The sequence below is a fragment of the Cygnus olor genome, chromosome 12 (genome assembly GCF_009769625.2).
Source record: "Cygnus olor isolate bCygOlo1 chromosome 12, bCygOlo1.pri.v2, whole genome shotgun sequence".
NCBI lineage: Eukaryota > Metazoa > Chordata > Aves > Anseriformes > Anatidae > Cygnus > Cygnus olor.
Window position 1 is genome coordinate 11,805,854 of NC_049180.1, and position 20,199 is coordinate 11,826,052.

The 20,199-nt window shown below is 44.4% G+C and overlaps 2 protein-coding genes across 6 annotated transcripts in view; one reads left to right on the forward strand and one right to left on the reverse strand.

The window, feature by feature from the left end:
* Positions 1-1,199: 1,199 nt before the first annotated feature.
* PSME3IP1 (proteasome activator subunit 3 interacting protein 1) lies at positions 1,200-16,356 on the reverse strand. Of its 2 annotated transcripts, none has more exons than XM_040571533.1 (7): positions 16,226-16,356; positions 13,186-13,331; positions 12,907-13,005; positions 9,328-9,449; positions 5,195-5,328; positions 3,121-3,185; positions 1,200-1,969 (listed from the first exon to the last, which is right to left on the reverse strand). In XM_040571533.1, the coding sequence occupies exons 2-7, from the start codon at positions 13,313-13,315 to the stop codon at positions 1,752-1,754; spliced, it is 768 nt and encodes a 255-aa protein (XP_040427467.1). In that variant the 5' UTR covers positions 13,316-13,331; positions 16,226-16,356; the 3' UTR covers positions 1,200-1,751. The 2 variants fall into 2 exon arrangements, with proteins under 2 accessions (XP_040427467.1, XP_040427468.1); XM_040571534.1 differs by having other exon boundaries at positions 16,202-16,285.
* Positions 16,357-16,550: 194 nt separating this feature from the next.
* The window catches only part of RSPRY1 (ring finger and SPRY domain containing 1), a 41,974-nt gene continuing 38,325 nt past the window's right edge, over positions 16,551-20,199 (forward strand). The window contains exon 1 of one of the 4 annotated variants that reach the window (XM_040571538.1): positions 16,551-16,667. The gene's annotated coding sequence lies outside the window, so the exon portion shown is untranslated. Of the gene's footprint in view, positions 16,668-17,093; positions 17,493-20,199 lie in introns of those variants that run through there. The other 3 variants (XM_040571537.1, XM_040571535.1, XM_040571536.1) reach the window with 3 other exon arrangements.

The following is a 20,199-nucleotide window of genomic DNA, read 5'->3' on the forward strand; positions in this document are numbered from 1 at the left end:
CTTGGAGAGCAGCTGTACAGAAAAAAAAACATTTATGAAAATGGCCCCAGCATGCTCAGACAGGGCAGGCTGTTCTGGCTTTCTGAAGACATTATCTGTCCAGCTTAATGTCAGGCACAGACACCCCCCTCTCACTCCAGCTACACAAGGCTCTTGCACATGCAACTTTGAACAGGCTTTTTTTGGTGCACGATTTCCATTTCACTCTGTCATTAAGTGTGATGAAAGTCAGAGGCATCAAAAGATCTAGGTATTTTCCATGTAGTAGCACCATAATTTTAGTAGCTAGGAAAGGCAGCAGCAATTCTGGAGCAAACAAAAGAGGTGCCAGGTTGCTCAAAACAACGAGGAATTATTATCTTACAGGCCTGACTGAGAGACAGTTTTGCAAACAGGAGGAGTATTTGGCTAAGGATAGCTTGAGCGTGAGCATAACTCTCCTTGTTTCCTTTGGGAAAGTTCAACACTTGAGATAAGGCATGAATCCCTTCAGCTTTCACTGCTTTTATCCCATCTGCTGCCCTCCGCATTGCTTAGCATCACACGCAGATAACTGCCCTTTGGGACACACACAACAGTTGTATTCACTGAAGCTCATACACTTCTGAGTCTAGTAAGCAGAGCAGGACTGCCGTGAGGGAGACTGTCATAAAGACATTTCCACCTTTGCGCACTGAAGTCAAGCTGTTCCAACCCACCGACTTCCATTAGTGCTATGTGCACGCAGAGATGAAGAGGAAGCACCCTTGCCTCTCAAACTCAACTTCTTGCTCAGGCCTGTCTCCCTCGTCCACACCACCTATAAACCATGAAAAGGTTCCTTAAATTCAACAGAACTTCAACAGCTGCCTGCCTTCTCACTGGAAAGGATGATGGAGTTCTCCAATTTGTGCACAAAGAGGTTTGACTGAACTGGGATATCCCACCCACTCTTGTATTCACACTCTTCAGGATGCTATGACAGAAGAGCTGAATGACTTTTCAAGCACTGATGGCAATGGGCTTTGTAGAACAGCCAACTACAGTTTCTCTGAACTCATTCAGAACAAGAGTTTTGCATCCCTGTCTCTTCATTTGTAGGAGGCTGGCTTGCACTTCTCCTGTACAGCAGCAGTTTGAGGAAGGGGCTGGTTGAGTAGTGCAGAAATTACTTAATGGAATGGGAACAACTATGAATGGCACGAGCCAAAATAAAAAAATGCATTCAGAATGTCTTTAATCATGTAACACAAAAACTTCTTTACAGTGTCATGGCAATCTACACTTCACCATCTGCTTGATTTTTGTTCTGCCCCCATTTCTCAAATACAGAATAAAAATGACATTTTAAGAACAGAACACATGGCCGTTTCTACAAGACTTCGGTGCTTCAAGTGAGTATTTTTTTTTGCCTGTAAGTCTTGTATAAACTTCTTAGACCATCAGAATTCTTTCCTTCCGTAAGAATTTTAAAAGATAAGGCGCTCTCCTCCCTACTCCCAGACCTTAACTGCATTACTAGGTGTGCCTTCTGGTTTAGGGTGGCAGCCTTTCTACCTCAGGCTCAGTATGAACCCCAGAAATGAAAAGTTGGGGAAGAAAAAAATATATATAACAAAAAATAAATTCAGTGAGCTATTTTAGAAGTATCTGAATGTTGAGAAAGTTGAGAGGTTAGCTAGAAATATCATATCTGGGGCAGAAGGATGCATCAAGCATCCATCACGGCTTTGGAAGATACTCTGCACTACATTACACATGGAGGGATTTTGTTATGGGCCATCAAAGAAACTGTTGCTACGAAAGACAGAAGAGACGATCTTTCCAGTGGAATTAATAGTGCCTTCGCTATCCGAGCTGGACTCCGAATCGCTGCTGCCCGAGTATGCGCCCAGGCCAGGCAGGATCCCAATGCAGACTGCTGCTGAGGGACAGTGGACCGTGGAGCCTCCCACTGAGCTGCTCCCCAAGGGAACACAGGACGGTTTTTCTGAAAGAGAGGTACCTCAGTCAAAAACAAGAGTGCAGAAAAGTTTTTTGTTTTGTTTTTTTTTTAAATCAGCCCAGGAACTGCTGCATGCCATTCACCTGCTATTACCATATCAGTGGTGGATGACTGCAGGATTTAATTAAAGCGTAAGGCAGCTTTACGCTGCACTAAAGCTATCCTGACAGGAAGGACTTGCTACCTCAGGAGATTTTTTTTTCATCATAGTTATGCCCAGCTCTATGCTGGCATTACACATTTTTATTCTAAAGTTGTCAGTTTGATGGTTGTCAAATACCAAACCCACTAAATAAGAATAAATAGCTCTGCTTTGTGTAATTGATTTTTTCTCCAATATAATAGCATAGTTGGGAAAAAGTTTCATTCCAGTGCTCTACTAAGTCAATGTCTTCCATCTTCCACAGCTAATTAATTTTTTCCAGTGTTCTGAAAGTTTACTGAACAGAAGGAGATTCAGGAAGTGCATCGGGTTATCATTACACAATTGCAGCTCACCCTATTTGTGTCAGAGTATCTTGACAGCAAATCAATTGCAGCCCTGACAGCTAAGACTGAAACACAACTTAATTTTTCTTCCTAGTTGCTCATAACTTTCTGAAATAAATTGGTTTCAGGATGGACAAGATCTCTTTGTAGCATGAGGAGTTAACAGCGGAGGCATACAAATACAGCAAATGCTGCTGTGAAGAGGAAGGGAATGAACTGTTCTCCACACCTCTGGCTGATAGAGAAGCACTAGGCTCGTAATGCAGCTAAGGAGACACCTACTAGTTTATCAGGTAAAACGTTTTAAGGGTAAAATCAGTTCAGCATTAGAATAAACTGCCTAAGGAGGGTGTGCAATCTCTGTCTGTGGAGATTTAAGAGCAGCTTAGACAATTGTCTGTCAGAAATGGTTTAGGCAGGGGGCAGACCAGTAACCAGTAGAGGTTCCTTCCAGCCTTATTTTCTACAAAGGCTGTCAGTGCCTATAGCTACCATTTCTACTGCTTTAGGAGATAACATGCCAACCAAAGTCTGTGCTGCCTAGCATAATGAAGGAGCAGAAAAGCAAATTATCAGATTTAACACTAAGTCAGTTGCTGTTCAGCTGAGAGGCAGACAGCTTCCCGATTGCAGAAATCAGGACGTACCTTGATTCTTTTCTTCATGATCAGTATCTAATTTCAACCTCTTCACGCTATTCCCACCATCTGAACTGTGGAAAAAATAAGAAATTGTCTTGTTCCTCATAAGCAATCAATTACTGTGAAGTTAAAAGTCACATTTTCGCCTCAAACGCTACAGTGAATTCCAGCAGGGTCCCCTGGTGACCATCACCACTTCTAACTGATGTTAACTGGGGCTCCTCAGGGAATATGGCAGATCCTGGAGTCAGCACCTACGCTGCATGTACCCTCTGTTCCCCAGGAAATAGAAACACGCCTCCGGGAATCCAAGCCAGACCCCTTTCCCAGTAACCAGACCTAACTGCAGGACTCCTATTCAGAGGGAAAACGCTAGAGGAGATCAGGAATGACTACGTGAGTTTCGACCACCCCATGTGACAAGAGGCTTGACAGTAGCAAGTGGACAATTACCACATTTGCAGGTCTAACAGTGTGCTTCCCCTTCCAGGGTTTCTTTCCCTCAAGCACGTAGAGACCCTGTTCTAAAACATCTAGAAATCTCACACCCAGTAAGTCTGGCAGCACTTCTCAGACATCTGCAGTGTCTGACCTAGAAGTATAAGGGGGTCCCTTTTGGTTCCAAAGTTGTGCTTGGGGAAAGGAGCATTATTTGGGCTTCTGTCTCGTCAGAGCTTCTGTAGCTCCTCCTTGTCATTGCTCAGTTTCTCCTTCATCCTCTTGCACGTTCCTGACTCTAAGCCATCCATATAAACAAATGCTTCCCAGCTTCAGCTGTGATGAACTAAAGTGATGAAGTATCAGCATATTTGTATTATATATGTATTAACTCTTTTCTGTCCCTGTCAGAACATGAAGTCCAGGTGAAAGGTTACTCTGTGCAGGGAGGTTTTAATAGTAAAAGTCCTGTGCAAGCAAACTACGAAACTCTGAGAGCAGATGTTGAATTCATGCTATGTCTGGTTTTGGCTAGTTTGCAACAGAAAATAAGACAGCAAAAATAGAAAGAAAGTCTGTGATGGCACTGACATGTCACAGTTAAGATGCTCTCTCCAAATAAATGCCATCTGCAGGCTTTAGATGTGCCATTAAGCACACACCATCTCCTTCTCTACATCCCACTGTGTTAAGCAATAGTAGTTACAACAAAAAAGCATTGTTGGCTGCTTTCTATCACTTAGGTTTTTTTTGTCTTTGTTTTCCCCTCCCCCTAAAAAACACAAACTACCCAAACCCCCAAGACTTGGTGTGGAAGAGCTTAACTTCAGTTTCCACAGACATGCAACTACTGCTGTACTGGTAGCTAAATATTACTCTATAACTTAAGCTTCTAAAATAATCTCTCATTCTCTGGGACAGATTCAAAAACAGTGCCTGAATTTCTAGATGTCAGATTTGTTTTAAGTATTAGATGATTCGTCTGGGAGAAGTAAGTCTGGTCCCAGATGCCTAATTTTAACACAACCCATAGCACATCAGCAGCCGTGTTTGCAGGCTAAGATCAAAATAGCAAACAGATCACAAACCCAACTGCCATTCTCTCTGGGATGGAAAGGGTGCTGATGTATCAGTGCATGTCAGTGAGGAGGAACATAGGAAGTTTGTCTGATGACCTTGGGATTAAATTGGTACACAAAGTTCTTCTCTCATAACCTACATCCTCCCCACGCTGCTCCCAGCAACAATTAAGATAATAAATTTTCAACACAGATAACATAGGTTGATAAAATATGCAATTCTGAATTAAATTACATGAGTGAGGTAACACCGATATTTTCAAATAGAGTTGTAAAATAGATTGCCTCTGGAACCCATAGCAGGATCACCCAAGCCTGGCAGTCTAGAATGAAGAGTCTACCCACTTGCTTTACACATGCTTATCTATTTGAATTGCCTCATGTTTTTCCAACAGTTTGTGAGAACCTATGGAAACAAGGCTGGTCTTTTCTTGTACCTCCCCCCTTTTTTCTTTAGGGCTAAGGTTCACACCTCACTCTCTGGAGGCAGTTTTGGCCTGCCTCCCTTTACACTGCTAACTAGGTTCCCATTCCTCATGCTTTTATAGAGGTGTGAAACTAACCTTCTGTGTTTCACAGCTCCTGCCAACAGCTTTGCCTGAGAGAATTTGTTCTTGTTTTCCACTGACTTCATGGGCAATTTCTTCTCAGCTTCCTTCTTTGGGTCCATACTGACTCCCACTTTGGTGAGAGTGCTGTGAATTAAGGGTTAAGGATCAACCAGGAAGGAGTGGAGAAAACAGACACTTCCTCCCTGACATACTTAGCCAGCCCTGCTGACAGCAGCATCTGAAGTTCATTCACATATCCTATCAAAAGCAAGTTATTTGTAATGTCATTTAGCTGGCACATTCAGCCAGGCCAGAAGAGACTTCACCCTCCGTGTCCAAAGCACTCTTGTGTATCAATACCAGCTCTCCCCACAAATACCCCCAGGCAGCAGTGCTCAGAAGTCAGAAAGGTCAAACACAGACACATCCAGCACCACAAATGTACATTGTCCTGTCTTTTCCTGAAGGTCTTAGGAAAGAAAAGAGGTCAGACTGGACCAAAAACAAAAAAGGGCAATCCAGTACTTCCCCCTTCAATCTGGATCAATCCATTTGTAATTCAAATTTGCTGCTTTGATCCCTAATCCTTTAAAAAAAAAAAAAAACAACACTAAGTAGTAATATGTGGTCTCAGTTTCAATGCTCAAGCCTCTCTTAAGCTGAACCCAGCAGACTTCAGCCCACCGAAGCAAAACAGCTCGATTTGCTGTATCAGTATTTATCACGGTAACTTTTCAGCCCATCTCTGTAAGGGTCACAAGGCTATTGCTGCCAGTAACAGCAACCTCGAAAGGAAGGAGACAGATCTGATTAAGGGTGCACGTGTTCAAACATTCACCCAAAAGACTATGACTGCACTGAAAAAACTATGTAGCTTAAAACACTGTTAGAAAGGTGGGACGCAGCTGAAACCTAGCATGAGGTGCAGCAGTTATGGCAGGTTCTCAGACCGAGTAAGAAGGCACTTGGTCTGTTAGTAAGGTGCATGCAATCTGTAAACACGCTAAACAGATCTTCTGTGGCAGGATCTAGATCTCCTTCTGCGGCAGGATCTAGAGTTAATGTTCAGTGTCTAGCAAGACAAGGCCTGTCAAAGATCCTGCTTATTAATGAGGTACCAGTGGAGCCATAAAGGCTTCTGCAAAACTTTAAAACTGCACACAGCAAAGGAAAGTTAACCTAATTTAAAAGGGTGTTTGTTTACACCATTGAATCTAGCTTTCCACCAGTTTATTCTCTGACTACTATTCCACTGACCAACCAACATAACCACAAGCCCCGAGTTTCACAGGTGTGTCCCACCTACTGCATATAAATACTGAATAGTGAAATTTCTATTTATGGACCATATATTTAAGGTCACAGCCCTCTCCACTCCCCCTCAACATCTGCAAATTAAAAATCAACACCTTGTTTTGAAGTGGCACACTCAAAGTCACCAAACACTTTTAGATCAGGAGTTTGCGTACTTGATTTTCCTAAGGATACAGCAGCAACCCAGCCTGCTCCCTACCTCAACTAACCTGACTCTCCTCAGTCCAAACCACTGTTCCAATGTTTAACATGGCACAGGAGTGCCATCCTGTGGCTATCAGAAGCAATCTGAAAGCTCATTGTGTCAAAGAGTTTGATGTTGCAATACAGGATTCCACACACTGCAGCTTTCAACTTCCACATTTAAGTTAATTACCATGTTACATTCTAACATTGCACTACAAAAGCCCGACTGACAAACCCAAAAACTTTTCTTTTAAGAGAGAGAACTGGAGGCTTTTCACTTCTATCCAGGATGCCATTCTCCTAATACTCCTGACCCACCAGAGAGACAGCAAGTTTTAAGAGACTTTTTAAGTACCGCTGTCATTAACGAATGTAACGCTATACCTAGCCACGAAATGTCTCAGAAGAACTACATTACAAATAAACATCTCGATCAGATATCATCTGCATTTAAAAAGAGCTGTCCTACAATAAGGCCTGCTTCTTGGAGGGGATTTCTACACTTGGGATATAAGACAAGAAGATGCTGCTCTCAAACACTTCTTTGAACCGGCTTAAAATAATCAATCTTTAAATCTTTAAGCACAGTCAGACCAATGCTGAAAGGGCAGGGTAAGGACCAAAATAAACCTAATTATTCATATAAGAGAAAACAAATTTCCTATGCATCCATGCACATGCATTTCTTATGCCTGAGAGTGCATTAAAATATTCCAAGGCATGTTTAGCATTAAGATGTATGGTTTCATGGTTGTTTAACCTTAAAAATGTAGGGGAAAAAAAAGAAAGAAAAAAGCTCTGTGCTACAATATTGACGTAGGTTTTTACTATGGAATTAATGCCTCTGGGTAGCTTAAATTGGATCTTTTACCCGGAAAATGACCATATAATCAAACCTATTGGGTTGACATTCCATTTACTAGTTTGGAGGAACTCCTGCACAGTGCCTAATGACCAGCACATTTAGCAATACCCATTGCATTCTGTCACTGTAGTGATAAACAAGTAATAAAAATCTACACGTGCCTAATGCTGAAAAAACACCTTTTACGTTTTGAACGAATGCCATTTTACAAGTTGCTCTGGAGGTGCTTGCAATATTATGTTTAAAAAAGTCAAAAGGGACAAGTTAATGGAATGGGAAAAACAGCTTCTCACAAAATGAGGTGACTATAAAGCACTCTCTCTCTCCCTCCAGCCCATTGCAAGTTCTACAATTTACAGCAAGACTTTGGATACAAAGCTGGCTGATTCTACCAAGACTGCAAAGATTGAGGTTCAGTATGCATGTATGTACGGAAGAGGCCCTGCTCTGTAAATTCAGGGATCAGTGTGTTATGTGGCTAATTCAAGACAACAGTAGATTCCTTCTGGGCTGGTATGGTTCGCCCCTGGATGCACGTGACCTAACTAGAGCTGTCAGCTGCTTCCACAGCACAATCTTATACTGCACACCCCTGCATTAGCCAGACCCGCAAGCAACTGCCACAGAACCTAAATATATCCCATGAAAACCCCATCAGCAGATCCAACATGCCAAGGAAATATGTCAAATCCATCAGCCAACCATGGCCTACTTCTGAAGTTAAAAAAAAAAGAAGTAATTAAAATACATCTGTATTGCCATTTCATAAATGCATTAGTGAGAGAACTTAGATACTCTTCGCATATAACATGCTCTCAGTTCTAAGTCATTAACTCGTACAAGGTAATGCAGATCTTTTGCATTGGCACTATTTCATTTTATTTACTGAATATGTTGCTCACCTCGTAAGCATGAGCTGCTAGCTCTTCTTTCAGTCTTCAAACTCTTTCATTTACACTAAGGAATCCTTGAGAACTTGCACTTTGTTCACTGATGACTTAAAGCAACAGTTTTCGTTAGAAGGCAAAAGAAACCATTACAGATGAGGTAAAACCTCACAAAACAGCATTAAACTCAGCACAGAGAGCAATCCTAAAATCAATCCCAACGTTCCCTGTCTGGCACTGATTAAAGAAAAAGCACCCTATACTGCTCTCTAGCATGTCTTTGTGAGGAGCTGGCACTTAACAACAAAATGGAACCGGCCTGATCTTAGTACTGCCTAAAATCTGTATTTCCCAGAGCAGCTGAACCTCCATGGACACTGCCTTCCCAGAAGAAAGTCAGTGTATCCACACAGCTGGTTCACTTTCATTTAATTTCTCATCCTGCAGCTATCAGCAAGAGAAAACAAAGCTAATACTTCAAGAAGAATAACAGAAAGAGCAACTAAAATATTATTTCAAACAGGTACATTAAAAACAGCCAATATGCAGTTGGCTGCAAGACAAGAATACTTATGGGAAAAAAGCAAAAGATTAGAAGCAGTAGGCTTTCTTCCTTTATGTTCTTCTCTTTTTAGCTATGGTATCAGTAAGAAAAAAAAGTCATCGGGGAGGGAGAGAGAAGGGAGGAAAAGTGTTGAAGACAGAGAGTGGGAATCAAACATTACTGCAGGAGATCCAAGCTACAATAAAAACATTCAACTTTAAAAGGCTATCATTGCTCATGTTCTGTAAAGCAGCTGTATTTATAAACAGAATGTGAATGACAGACTAAAACTACAGCCCAGACTCTTATCCCCCTATATACAGCTGCCAGCTATATTAGCAAAGGATATTCTGTATTCATTTAGTTCTTTCATCTCTTCTTCTCTTCGTTGCTTTTCTATTAGCTCTTGCTGCCGAGAAACCTCATCAAGGAAATTTGTCTCATCTTCATCTAAGCCTCTTACCATATTTTCTGAAAAAAGGAAGAGAATGCATATTGATAAACTCAAGCCATCCGGGAAGCAGCCGTTTACCTTGCATCACTTTGCCATTCTTTTAGGATAATTTTCATCCGGCGATTTCAAACTGCCTTGTGAAATGTAACCACCCATACCTTGCAGATGATATTTCTAATATTGTGCAAAATATTCTACCTCAGCAAAGTCACTGGGAATGCAGGGAATAGAGTCCTGGGTGACCGAGTGAGGCGCGTGTCCTAGCACTTGCACTGTCTTGCCGAGTAATGGGTACAAACCAGACCCCACAAAGGACAAGCTACCTGCTGCCTTCTCTAATCATGGAGTACAAATACTTTATGGTTAATGATACTGGATGCTAATAAGCCCAAACTCTTAAACACTTCTACAAGAAAAACTACAACAGACTAACACAGTTCAGCCACAACACTATTACTACAGAGAATAGTAAGGCAAAACGTGTAGGAGCAGTATAATAGTACTAGACTTGCTGATACAATTTAGGAAAATTAACCAAGTTTTCACACAAGCAGCCTTTTCTTAATGCTGAAATGTTATTTGGAATAGGTTACACGAAACAAATAATAACCACATTAAGCAATGATATAATTCTTGTTTTGGTTTCAGACATTAAGTTTTAGGCTGTCTCCTTAGAGTCTGTTCTTAAACCAATAACGGGAAAAAACACATCACTTCTTCCCCATAAATCTTACCTCCAAATAAGATGTACACTTTCTTAAAGCAAACAATTATTAACTTAACTGATACTGATGCCTGTTACAAACAAATAAATAAACAGACGCAAGACAATTCTTATCTTCCTATTAAAATTGAATTCTCTCTAAACATGCTATCGTACTTTAAGGAAAGTAAACACCACTGCAGTAGGAAGGTCTTTTACTTTGTTCTGCAAATGCTCAACATCTCCCCATCAAAATGATTTTAGAGAGGTAGTAAAAATTACTTGTTAGAAAGACCAAGTCTTGCTGCTTGTAGTCAGCCTGAGAAAATCTGAACACAAACACCACCTTGTGTTAAATTTCGTAAGAGGATTTTTAGGCCTTTACATGAGGCAGACTTTTTTTTTTTTTTTTAAATCTTCACCCACATAGTCAAGTCCTACTCACTCAAATGAAAAGCTAAGAAATGCATTTACACTGATAATCGGCAAGCTATGTTCCTGACAGAAAAGGTCTAGAAATCAGTTATTATTTGAGGTTACTTTTTACAGACTCAGCCCTACTGTTTCTGAATCTACAGACAGTAAACTGTAGCATTCATTCGTGCCAAGGACTCCTTCAAACAGACAGCAAGAGCAGTGAAAATCTGGACATTTGCTGAACCAAGAGACATGAATTCATTTCATTCTTTGTTTGCCCAATCTGCAAACTAAGAGATGCAGTGATAGAGATCCCTACAGCTGGGGAGATTCTCTACTACTAAATAGTGCTTTAGTAGATTTTGTTCTCCAGGCTTGCGGGTGTATGTTATTCTGCAGGGGCTGTCTTAAAATTAGCGGTTGGTTTGCTTCTCGGTAGCCCCCTCTTAGGGATGCTTCTCATTCCAGTACTTGGTTTACAAGTTTCCTGAACCAAAGGGAAGATGCTGCAGATGTAATATAAGCTGGCAAAGGAAACAATTCATTTAGCCATGTCTAGGCTGGTAGCAGTCAGATTTCTGGTAAACAATTAGACAAGAATTGCTTAGTCACATCACCAAAAATGACCTGGATCAAACGTTACTGAAATAAAAAGTAAACTCTCCACTTGAAAAAAAGTCCGTGGGTACAGCTGAAGACTTTAATGCACTAATGCTCCTACCCGTACTTTCCATTTTTCACCACTAAAAACTACAAAAGAAAATTAAGAGACAGGAAATGACTTTCATTTATCATTATTTTGATTACCATCAGCGTTCAAAAAGAAAAATTTAAAAGTAGCTTTTTAGAGGATACTCCTATTATTTTTCATTTAAAATGCTAAAAAATGTAAAAAAAATATATATTTTACTTTGAGAAGATAAACATTGGAAGACATTCTTTCAGTACTGAATAACCTAGCAAAAAGAACTGCTAGTATGCATCCTGGCTTTTATCTACACAAAAGGTTTAAAGTAACTAAGTTTACGTGTTTAAGCAGACACAATTCTTTCGTATTAAGGTGTTTCTCTCCTATGTTGTGTCATCAGTTCTGACTGATAAGAATGAAGGAATGTACAACTTGTTTCCTGCTCCACCAAAATTCCTATAGATATAAAAAATATTTACGAATATTTTATGGCAAAATCAAACATATTTGGAGACAAATCTTGTCACAAACGGCCGAATTGGTTTGAACTCTGATGAGGTAAACAAGTGGTCCATAATCCACCCATCACTGATCTTTAGGTAGCTCTTCCCACTTACTTTCTCCCAAAGAAATTTGGATTCCGAGGTGATTCTAAAAGCATCTGCTACAAGAGCGGAAAGGCTGTTACAGTAATTAGTAATGCACTTGACAGCATCTGCAGCACCAGGGAGCGTTACCTCGCAGGACTCAAACATTTTGCCATCACTAAAGGTTAAGCATAGTTCTGTTGCATCCCAAACACATGCTAATTTCTAGACAGAATCCAGTTCTGCAAACTGGAGCTTAAAGAATACAATAGTTTGAGGGTAAGGATTCCAGCTAAAGAACCAAAATCGATCAGAACCCACCTTAAAATGGAGTCCCACAGTATCATCCTCATTTCTCTTTAGACAGAGCCAATAGTTCCCTTTTTCCCAAAATGCTTGACTAATAATTTTCTAGTTCTCATTATCATCTTTGCACTCAGCAGCACATATACAGGTGATACAAAGCAAAGGATTTTTCTATAAAACCAGAAATTCAACATCAGTAGAAATTAGGTTTTCATTTCACTAGAAGTCCAACATCTACTTTTTGAAGAATCAACTCCTGTATGTTTACATCTTCTGAACACTAATCTTGAGCCTCAAATTATTCAGTAAAGTTTGAGTCACCTAATTACGGCTAGGAAATGTAACATCTGTTGCAACAGAATTTATGTATTTTTTTAATTGATTCAAATAGGATGGTCTTGTGTTAAAGCATGAGTTCAAATCACAAAACCACACTGCACTTCCACTTTTCCATGAACTGGTACCGGCGCTTTTTTGTTTTCTTTTGGTTTATGTGCAAAATAAGCCTCATATTCCAGACTTTACAGGAATGCAGCTTAAAAAAGGCAACCCACTTTTGAGTTTCACATGTGTGCAGTGCTGTCTTGGTGCATAGAACAAAATGTTACCTGCAGGAACATCTACCATCTTTGAATACTTTCCTCAAGTCTCAGTTTCCCTCTCAGAGAGGGACAAGACATGCAAACATGTCCCTTAGACACCGTATACAGCTGCTGCACACAAAACATGCAGTGAGCTGGGTTTTGCTCAAAGTAATAAATGTTGGTGCTTACTGAATTTAAACTGCTCCTCAAACTCCTGCTGCTTCTTTTCTCTCTGTTCCTGAAGTCTTTCATACAATGAACGTGGGTCGTATGCCTCCTCTGGGCATTCTGCAAGGAAGGAGTAAATCAGGAAATTAGGCGATGTGTAAAAAAACAACAGTTCTTAGTTTCTTCATGTGAAAACCTTTTGAACTTGTACAATACAAGCTACTACTTTTACTTCTGTTCTCCATTTAAGTGAAACATTCTTTGATCTTTTTCCTTCAGTTATTAAAATCTATGCGATACCTTCCGGATCTTCAGGTTTTCGGACCTTTTCCCATTCCTCTTGCCTTCTCTTTCGCCGCTCCTCTAGCTCCGCTTCAGATACAAACCTCTTGTTAATCACGAGGTCGGCAGTACCATCTCCCCCATCCATTGTGGAACAGCCTGCCCTAAAAACGCAACACGACATTACTACACACCCTGAAAAGAGACCCGCTACACTCAGAAGGTTCTTTGCAAGAGAAAACGGGTGGAGGCTAGAAACTAAACATGGAAAGCACTTGGTACTGATTGTTAACAAACATTACTCAGTTGCACATCTGCTGCAGGGGCTTTTCAAAAGCAGGGACATGAACAGTATAACAAAACGTAAAGTAGGTATTACTGTTACATTCTTACACCATAGTCCAAAGTCTCAGAGGCACACTTTTTATACAAATAAAATTAGAGGATGAATAGCAACTGCGGCTGTCTGAAGACAGTAAGCGCCAACTGAGATAAGCACTAACTGCGTGAGTGATAGCACCTAAGGCTGACGGCATCACCTATTACCCCTCCTTTACTCTTTCTGTTAATTATATCTTTCCTGTTAGTTGTCTGCCTTAGGCCACCTTTCCAGAAGTCCTATTTCAATGTAATTTTCCCCCCACCGCCTTGGATTTACCTTGTTTAAAAAATAAAAATAAATTTACAAAAGCCCACACCCCCACGCTCGCATCCTTTTATTTCAGTTCTTACACCTCTCTACTCCAAGGAACGGATATGACATTTGTTACATGAATTCCTTTCGCTCATCCTGTGAAAACTTGAGAAAGCGTGCCTGTTTTCAATGACTTCAATACATATGTTTCTAAGGGCTTAACGGTGAGACTCCAGCAATTACCAACTGAACTTCCTAATCTTCAAAAGCGCCCAGCACCTCTCTGCAGCTGTGCACCAAGCAGACTGTGCGCATCACCCCTGAAGAGCACATGGACGTGCCCCAGTCCGAGCCCATCCCGGGCACGGCTGCAGGCGCCCTCCTGAGGAAAGGCGCGCCAGAGCCCACCCGCCCTGTGCTCCGACGGCTCACCAGCAGAACACAGGCAGTGCAGAGAACAAATCTGTGAGGCGGGGTGCTTGGAGCCAGACCTGCACACACTGCACCGCGGGAGCTAGCAGGGAGCAGGGTGAAAGACCAACCTGGGTCAGGTCTACAGCGCTCAACAGGTGAGGGAGGGAGGGAATTCCCTTGGGCTAAAATGGGGCTGGGATTAGAAATCTGGAGCTGCATTACTTATCAAGGGGGCACAGGCCCTTCGCACAATGCACCCCCCTCTGCTTTGAGCTCCTGATACATAAGGACTCGGCCCAGGGTGGAGATGCACCAAGGAATCAGCCTAAGAAGGAAACACAAGGTCTTAAAACCCGCAACCCTAGGATGAAGTACCGCCAAGCTGCTTGTGCTAGTCAAGTGGCTCCCGACGAGATTTGTTCTGCCAGCTCCATGCTGAAGAACTAGAGAAGGAACAAAACTTTTGTTTCTTACATCAAGCCCCTATACGCAAGCACAATATAAACACGGCACCAATAGCTATTCAGCTAAAGCCATGCTAACACCACAGTTACCGTCTAGTGTCTTCGTACTTCCTTGATGTAACTTCAACAAGTACCTCAGGACTACAGATAATTGCCCCCTGCACTGCTAATTATTGCCCATTTTGGACCTCACCCTGCTTGTATTTCAGCACTGGAAGAGAACCCAGTCCATTTATTCTTCCAGGAAGGGAGGAATGCAGTAACTCACATAATGGAAGGAACCAGTTTACCGTCCATCTTCCACACCACAATGAACCCACTCCAGCAGAAAGCAGTCCTGAAATTCTCACAAAAACTGACGCTTCTGCGGGGTGTTGTTTGCAATACAAACAAAAAATTGAGATCTCAGAAGAAAGCCAGGTTAAGAGCACCATACAAATATTTGTTAGAAGCATGATGCATTTTTAAGGTGGGAATTATCAGAACAAGACAAGAGAAAAGGATTTTCTTTTAAGAAGTGGGGCAAGGAAGGACTGACCACGGGGTGGTGATTTTCTTTTTTTTTTTTTTTTTTCCAAGTATCTGACAAATATCCGCTATTAAGATGAGTCCAACTTCCAGAAAGCATAGAACGGGTGCTCTCAGAGTGTCATTTCTGACAGTAGCTTGAACTGGAAACCTTTAGAGAATATGAAGATTGAATCTCCCTCCTGAACACAGGCCCTAATCACAAGGCTTCCCTTCTTACTCACGTGCTGCATAAACAAGGCAACCTGGTTCCCCGCTCACGTGACCTCAACCTGCCCGTTCAGACAGAAAACAAAAGGTTCTGACACAGCGGTGACAAAGTCGGGAAAACAAATTGGAAGAGACAGATTCAGCAAGGACACGGAATAATCTTAAGACTAAAGCTTTCAACTGCAAACCACCCGCCTTGTGGTTCACCCAGCTCACTTGGACAACGTGCTTGAATCCACTTGACATAGATTAGGATTTAATTGTGATTTAACATACAGCCGTGGTATTTTCACTACAATTCTAGAAAATTATGCGTCTGGCGAAACACATTTCATCAAATAACAACTGCAACGACAGCCGCATCCTAGGGCTCGACAGGGGGACAATTACACAGCACAGCACTAACGCTTCCGAAGCCAGCTAATCTTTCCCTACTCTTTGACCTTCCCGACCTCAAACACGGATAGGAAGTCTCCCGACGCAGACGCGACGCGCGTGTTCGCGCCCTGCCCTGCGTTAAGCCCTTTGCTTGCCCGGTGACAGCATCCTGGTGGGCCGGCACCGCGCCGCCACCGCAACGCGCTCTGCTCCACGCTGCCAGCCGGCAGCGGCCGCAGGGCGGACGGGCAACGCCTCACGCAGCCCCCGGGCTGGGCCAGGCGCCGAGCGGAGCCCCGCGCGGAGCGGCCGCCCCGGGGCCTGCTCCCAGCCCCGCTCCTCAGCGGCCCCGTGGCCCGACCCCGGCCCTCACCCCTCCGTACCCGGCCCATGCCCGTACCCGTACCCGACCCCGTTCCCGTTCCCGTACCGCGCCGCGGGCCCGTCACAGCGAGAGGCGCGGCCCGGCCCCGAGCGCCGCCATGCAGGGCCGCCCGCCGGCCTGCCTCGCTCGCTCGCCCCGCCCCTTCCGCCCGCGGCAGCCAACCGCGGGAGCGCTTCCTGGGGCCGCGCCGCCTCCCGCCGGCCAATCCTCGCCGCTCCACCGGCAGGAAGAGGAGAGCGCCGCCGCCGAAGAGGCCGCGGGGTGACGTCACGGCGGACGGGGAGGGCTCGGCAGGCGATTGGGCGAGGCGCGGGGCAGGGGCGGGGCGGGTCGCTAGGGAGACGGCGGGGGGCGGGGCCGAGCGCGGCACGGCGCGGCGCGGCGGGGCGGGGCGGGGCGGGGCGGGGCGGGGCGGCCTCCATCTTACCGCCCGCCGCCGCGGCACAAAGGAGCGGCGCCGCCTGCACGGGGCCCTGTGGCGTGCCCGGTGCGTATGGCGGCGGCGGGCGGGCGCCGCCCCCCTGGGGCCGTCCCGAGGGGCTGGGGCGGGCGGGGGGAGGCTGCCACCGGGAGGCTGCCGCCGGGCGGGCGCTGCCACGCCGGTGCCCGGCTGGGGAAGGGCGAGCCCGCGGGCACCCCCGCCTCGGTACGGGCTGCCCGGCCCTACCGGGAGGGGGGGCGCGGCCGTGGGAGCCGTCGGTGCTCGGCGGGGCCGGGCCCGGTTGTGTCACCGCCGCGGCTGGCTGCGGGCGCCCCGCCCGGAGGCCCCGCCGGTGGCCGGCAGGAAGCGACGGGAACGCCCGCGCCGGTGGCGTGAGGCCGGAGCCCGCCGCCGGTCGGGGGGAGCCCAGCGGTCGGTCCGAGCAGCGCGGGGCGCTACGCCGCCGGGAGCCGAGGGGCGCTCGGCGGAGCTCCGGAGCCCTGCGGCGCTCGCGTGGCACCGGAGAGCCCGGATCCCCGCACCGGAGAGCCCGGATCCCCGCGCCGTCACCGCGCCCGGCGCTGATACCTGTGCGGAGCCGGCGTCCCGTCCCGCGGAGCAGCCACGGAGCCGCTGAGCGAGCCGCGGAACGCGGCCGGGGCTCCTCCGGCAGAGCTCGGCGGGGCAGCGGCACCGCTCTGCCGGTGGTTCGGTGCTTGGGGCTGCTGCCGCCCGTTAGCCCGGCGTCAGGCACCCGTTCTCTTCATAAGCTTTTTGTTTCTGCCCTGCTGGTCGCAGTTCCTGTCGTGTGTGCCTTCATTTTTATTCCTTTCCTAGTTGCTCTGCCTTTCATCTTCTGGCGTGTAGCAGTAGGTACAGTGCCCCTTCCAGGTAGGTTCCCAAGTATTGATGGCCTATTCTTATTTTTCTGTTCTGTTATTGCAAAACCTTGCTCTTGGTATTCACCCCAGCCCCATCGTTCATCTGGGCGCTCAGTCTGATTCCCCAGTATTCCTCTCCCTGAGGAGCTCTGGTCTGTGGGGAAGTACAGGCATAAGAGCTGCCTTTCCTCTTCTAAATGTATCCAACCTTCTAGACACTTCACTGTTTTCTGAATGTTGATTTCTTTTTTCCTTTTATGTTCATGACAGCATTTGTTTTCTTTGGTACAGGAGGCTTTCTTCCACTCTGCAATGGTTTTGTCTTAGGTCTTTAACTTTTGCCTGTCCTTTGCCAGCAGTGCTGTTTTTTGTGTTGTTTTTTTTTTTCTTATGCTGATCATCAGTTCATTTCTATTTTACTCATCGCTTTCTACACATCCATCTTGATCAGTGCCATGACACTGCTGTCATATGAAGACCCACATATGTTTGTCTCAGTGGTGGTTCTCACCACCGACAAGCAATCTGAAATATCCTCTCAGCTTTTTGTCTACTGTTGGACATGTGTCTTTGGCTGTGAATTTTGTGAGGACCATGTATTCTCAAAACTTGTCAGTCATTTTTCAGGGTTTAGGATGCTGGTAAGTGTGGGTTTTTTAGGCTTATCCAAAGGCAAAGAATTGATCTGTGCTTTGCTCTGATCCATATCTGGCCTCTTCTTCTGTGAGTGCTTTTGCATATGTCTTTGTTCTCGTCTGCTGAAGCACACTCAGCAAGAGTTCCTCTGTCCTGATGGCACCCGGTTGTCTGTTCCTTCCTTTAGGTAACTTCTGTTATTGCTTTGTACCCCAGTCTCTGCTATCTATTCTCATGTACAAGTCCAATTGAATAGGTTGTGTGTTTCTCCTGGTATATGTCTTTGTGTGCGCAGCACAGATGTAGTTATATGATCACTGCTCGCTGTCTCTCCCCTTCTCATCCAAACAGTCTCTTGAGATTCCTGCTAATTTCAAGTTTTCAGCATCTGTTTACCATTACTTGTATAGAAAGCTCCTCCAGGATATTTTAATGCAGTGTTTTGGATCATGTACAACGCTTGTGATGATTCTTGCTATTGCTAATTGTTTTTTTAGCTCAGTCTCTGTTTCTTACCTATTCTTACATTGCTAATTTCTCTAATTTATCTGTTCTACATGCTTTGCTTATCTTCAGGTATGATATCTTTTGTGTGCTTCTGGGTTGTATGGAGTCATCTGTTTATGTCAAGTCTTTCAGTTTCACTTTTGCTTACAGTCGGCTACATGGCATGGTGTTCAAGTGCAACACTTCCCGTTAACTGCTTCAGTATCCTGCTCTCTGGCCTCAAAACAGAGCAGCTGATCAGTGGCTCTTAAACTCACTGTTACAATGTTCTATGCTTTTCTTAACCTTTGCTTTCAGAAGGGTTATGATGTTCACAACTTTTTTCCATAACTGCTGGCAGTCTGTCACAGTATGTTTTTAGTATTTTTGCATTAGAGGTCTTGGCTCTCAACACATTTCACTTGCTGTGAGCCTCAAGGGTGGGCTGACAGAAATAACTTGCGGTGTTCCGATTCCCACCTACATCTCTCATTGACATCTCTAATTCTGCCCATCAGGTGATAACAGCGTCCATTTTCCTCAAACTTTTTGCTTGTTTGTTAAAAATTAAGGAGTAAAAGGAAATATTTAGCAATCTGACCAGTTAGTGATGAGCGTGGTGGTCTGCTGTGGGACACCTACTGACTTTTTACTATTTAGACTTCTTCATTTAAGCTTCCTTTCACATCAGTATCTCCCGTAGCTGATAATGTGCACTGCATTATGACACATCTCCTATGGGTATTTTGGATATTTGGTGATACTGTCATAAGGTGGAGGTCTTGGTGTACACTGCTAGGTTTTCCTCTCTGCACAGAGGCAGCAAATTAAAATACCATCACCTTGTAGTAATTGAAGACAAGCTAATATGATAAAGCTTGTTGTGTCTTGCTCCACTGCCAATATGTTGAGTTCAGCATTTTTAAGCTGTTTCAGTTTTGTTTTTTATCTCCTGAACATATGATTGCTCAGACTTTGAATTCATTCCTTTCAAAGCAGGGCAGGCGCATGCACTGCCCCGAGCCTTGCTGTCTTCCAAGTATGACATTAGGATTCCATTGTGTCACTTTGTGCCTTGAATTTCCCCATGTCCTGACAATATATTTTCCCTTCCTGGTTTATATACAGTGACTGTAAAATTAGTGTGTCCTGTCAGCAGCTTTGCCAGCATGATTTTTATTTCACTTTCTATTCTTCGTCATGTCCTTGAGGTTTAATACAAGTCAGATGTTAACATATGACTCACAGGTTCTGTGACTGACCAGTGCAGAGCCTACAGTTATCTGCTGCCGTGATCTACCGTTGGTGTGGCCCAACTTGTGCTCTAGAGGTTTTTTCAACTTTGCCATGGGATCTCTGTGTACTTGATAGGTCAGTTTGCCCATTCAGTAGGCATACTTGTGTGTTCAAATTCTGAGGTGAGATACCGCTCATCAATCACTTACTGATGTATGGTCATTGATCATAGTGACTTGTTGAACCTCCATTAGTGACAATGCATCTGTCCTCTTCCTGATATATCTCTCCCCTTGAAGAAGCAGTAGTTTCTAAGTATCCACAACTCTTGGAATTGCGTGGTTTTTTTCCCCTTCTAA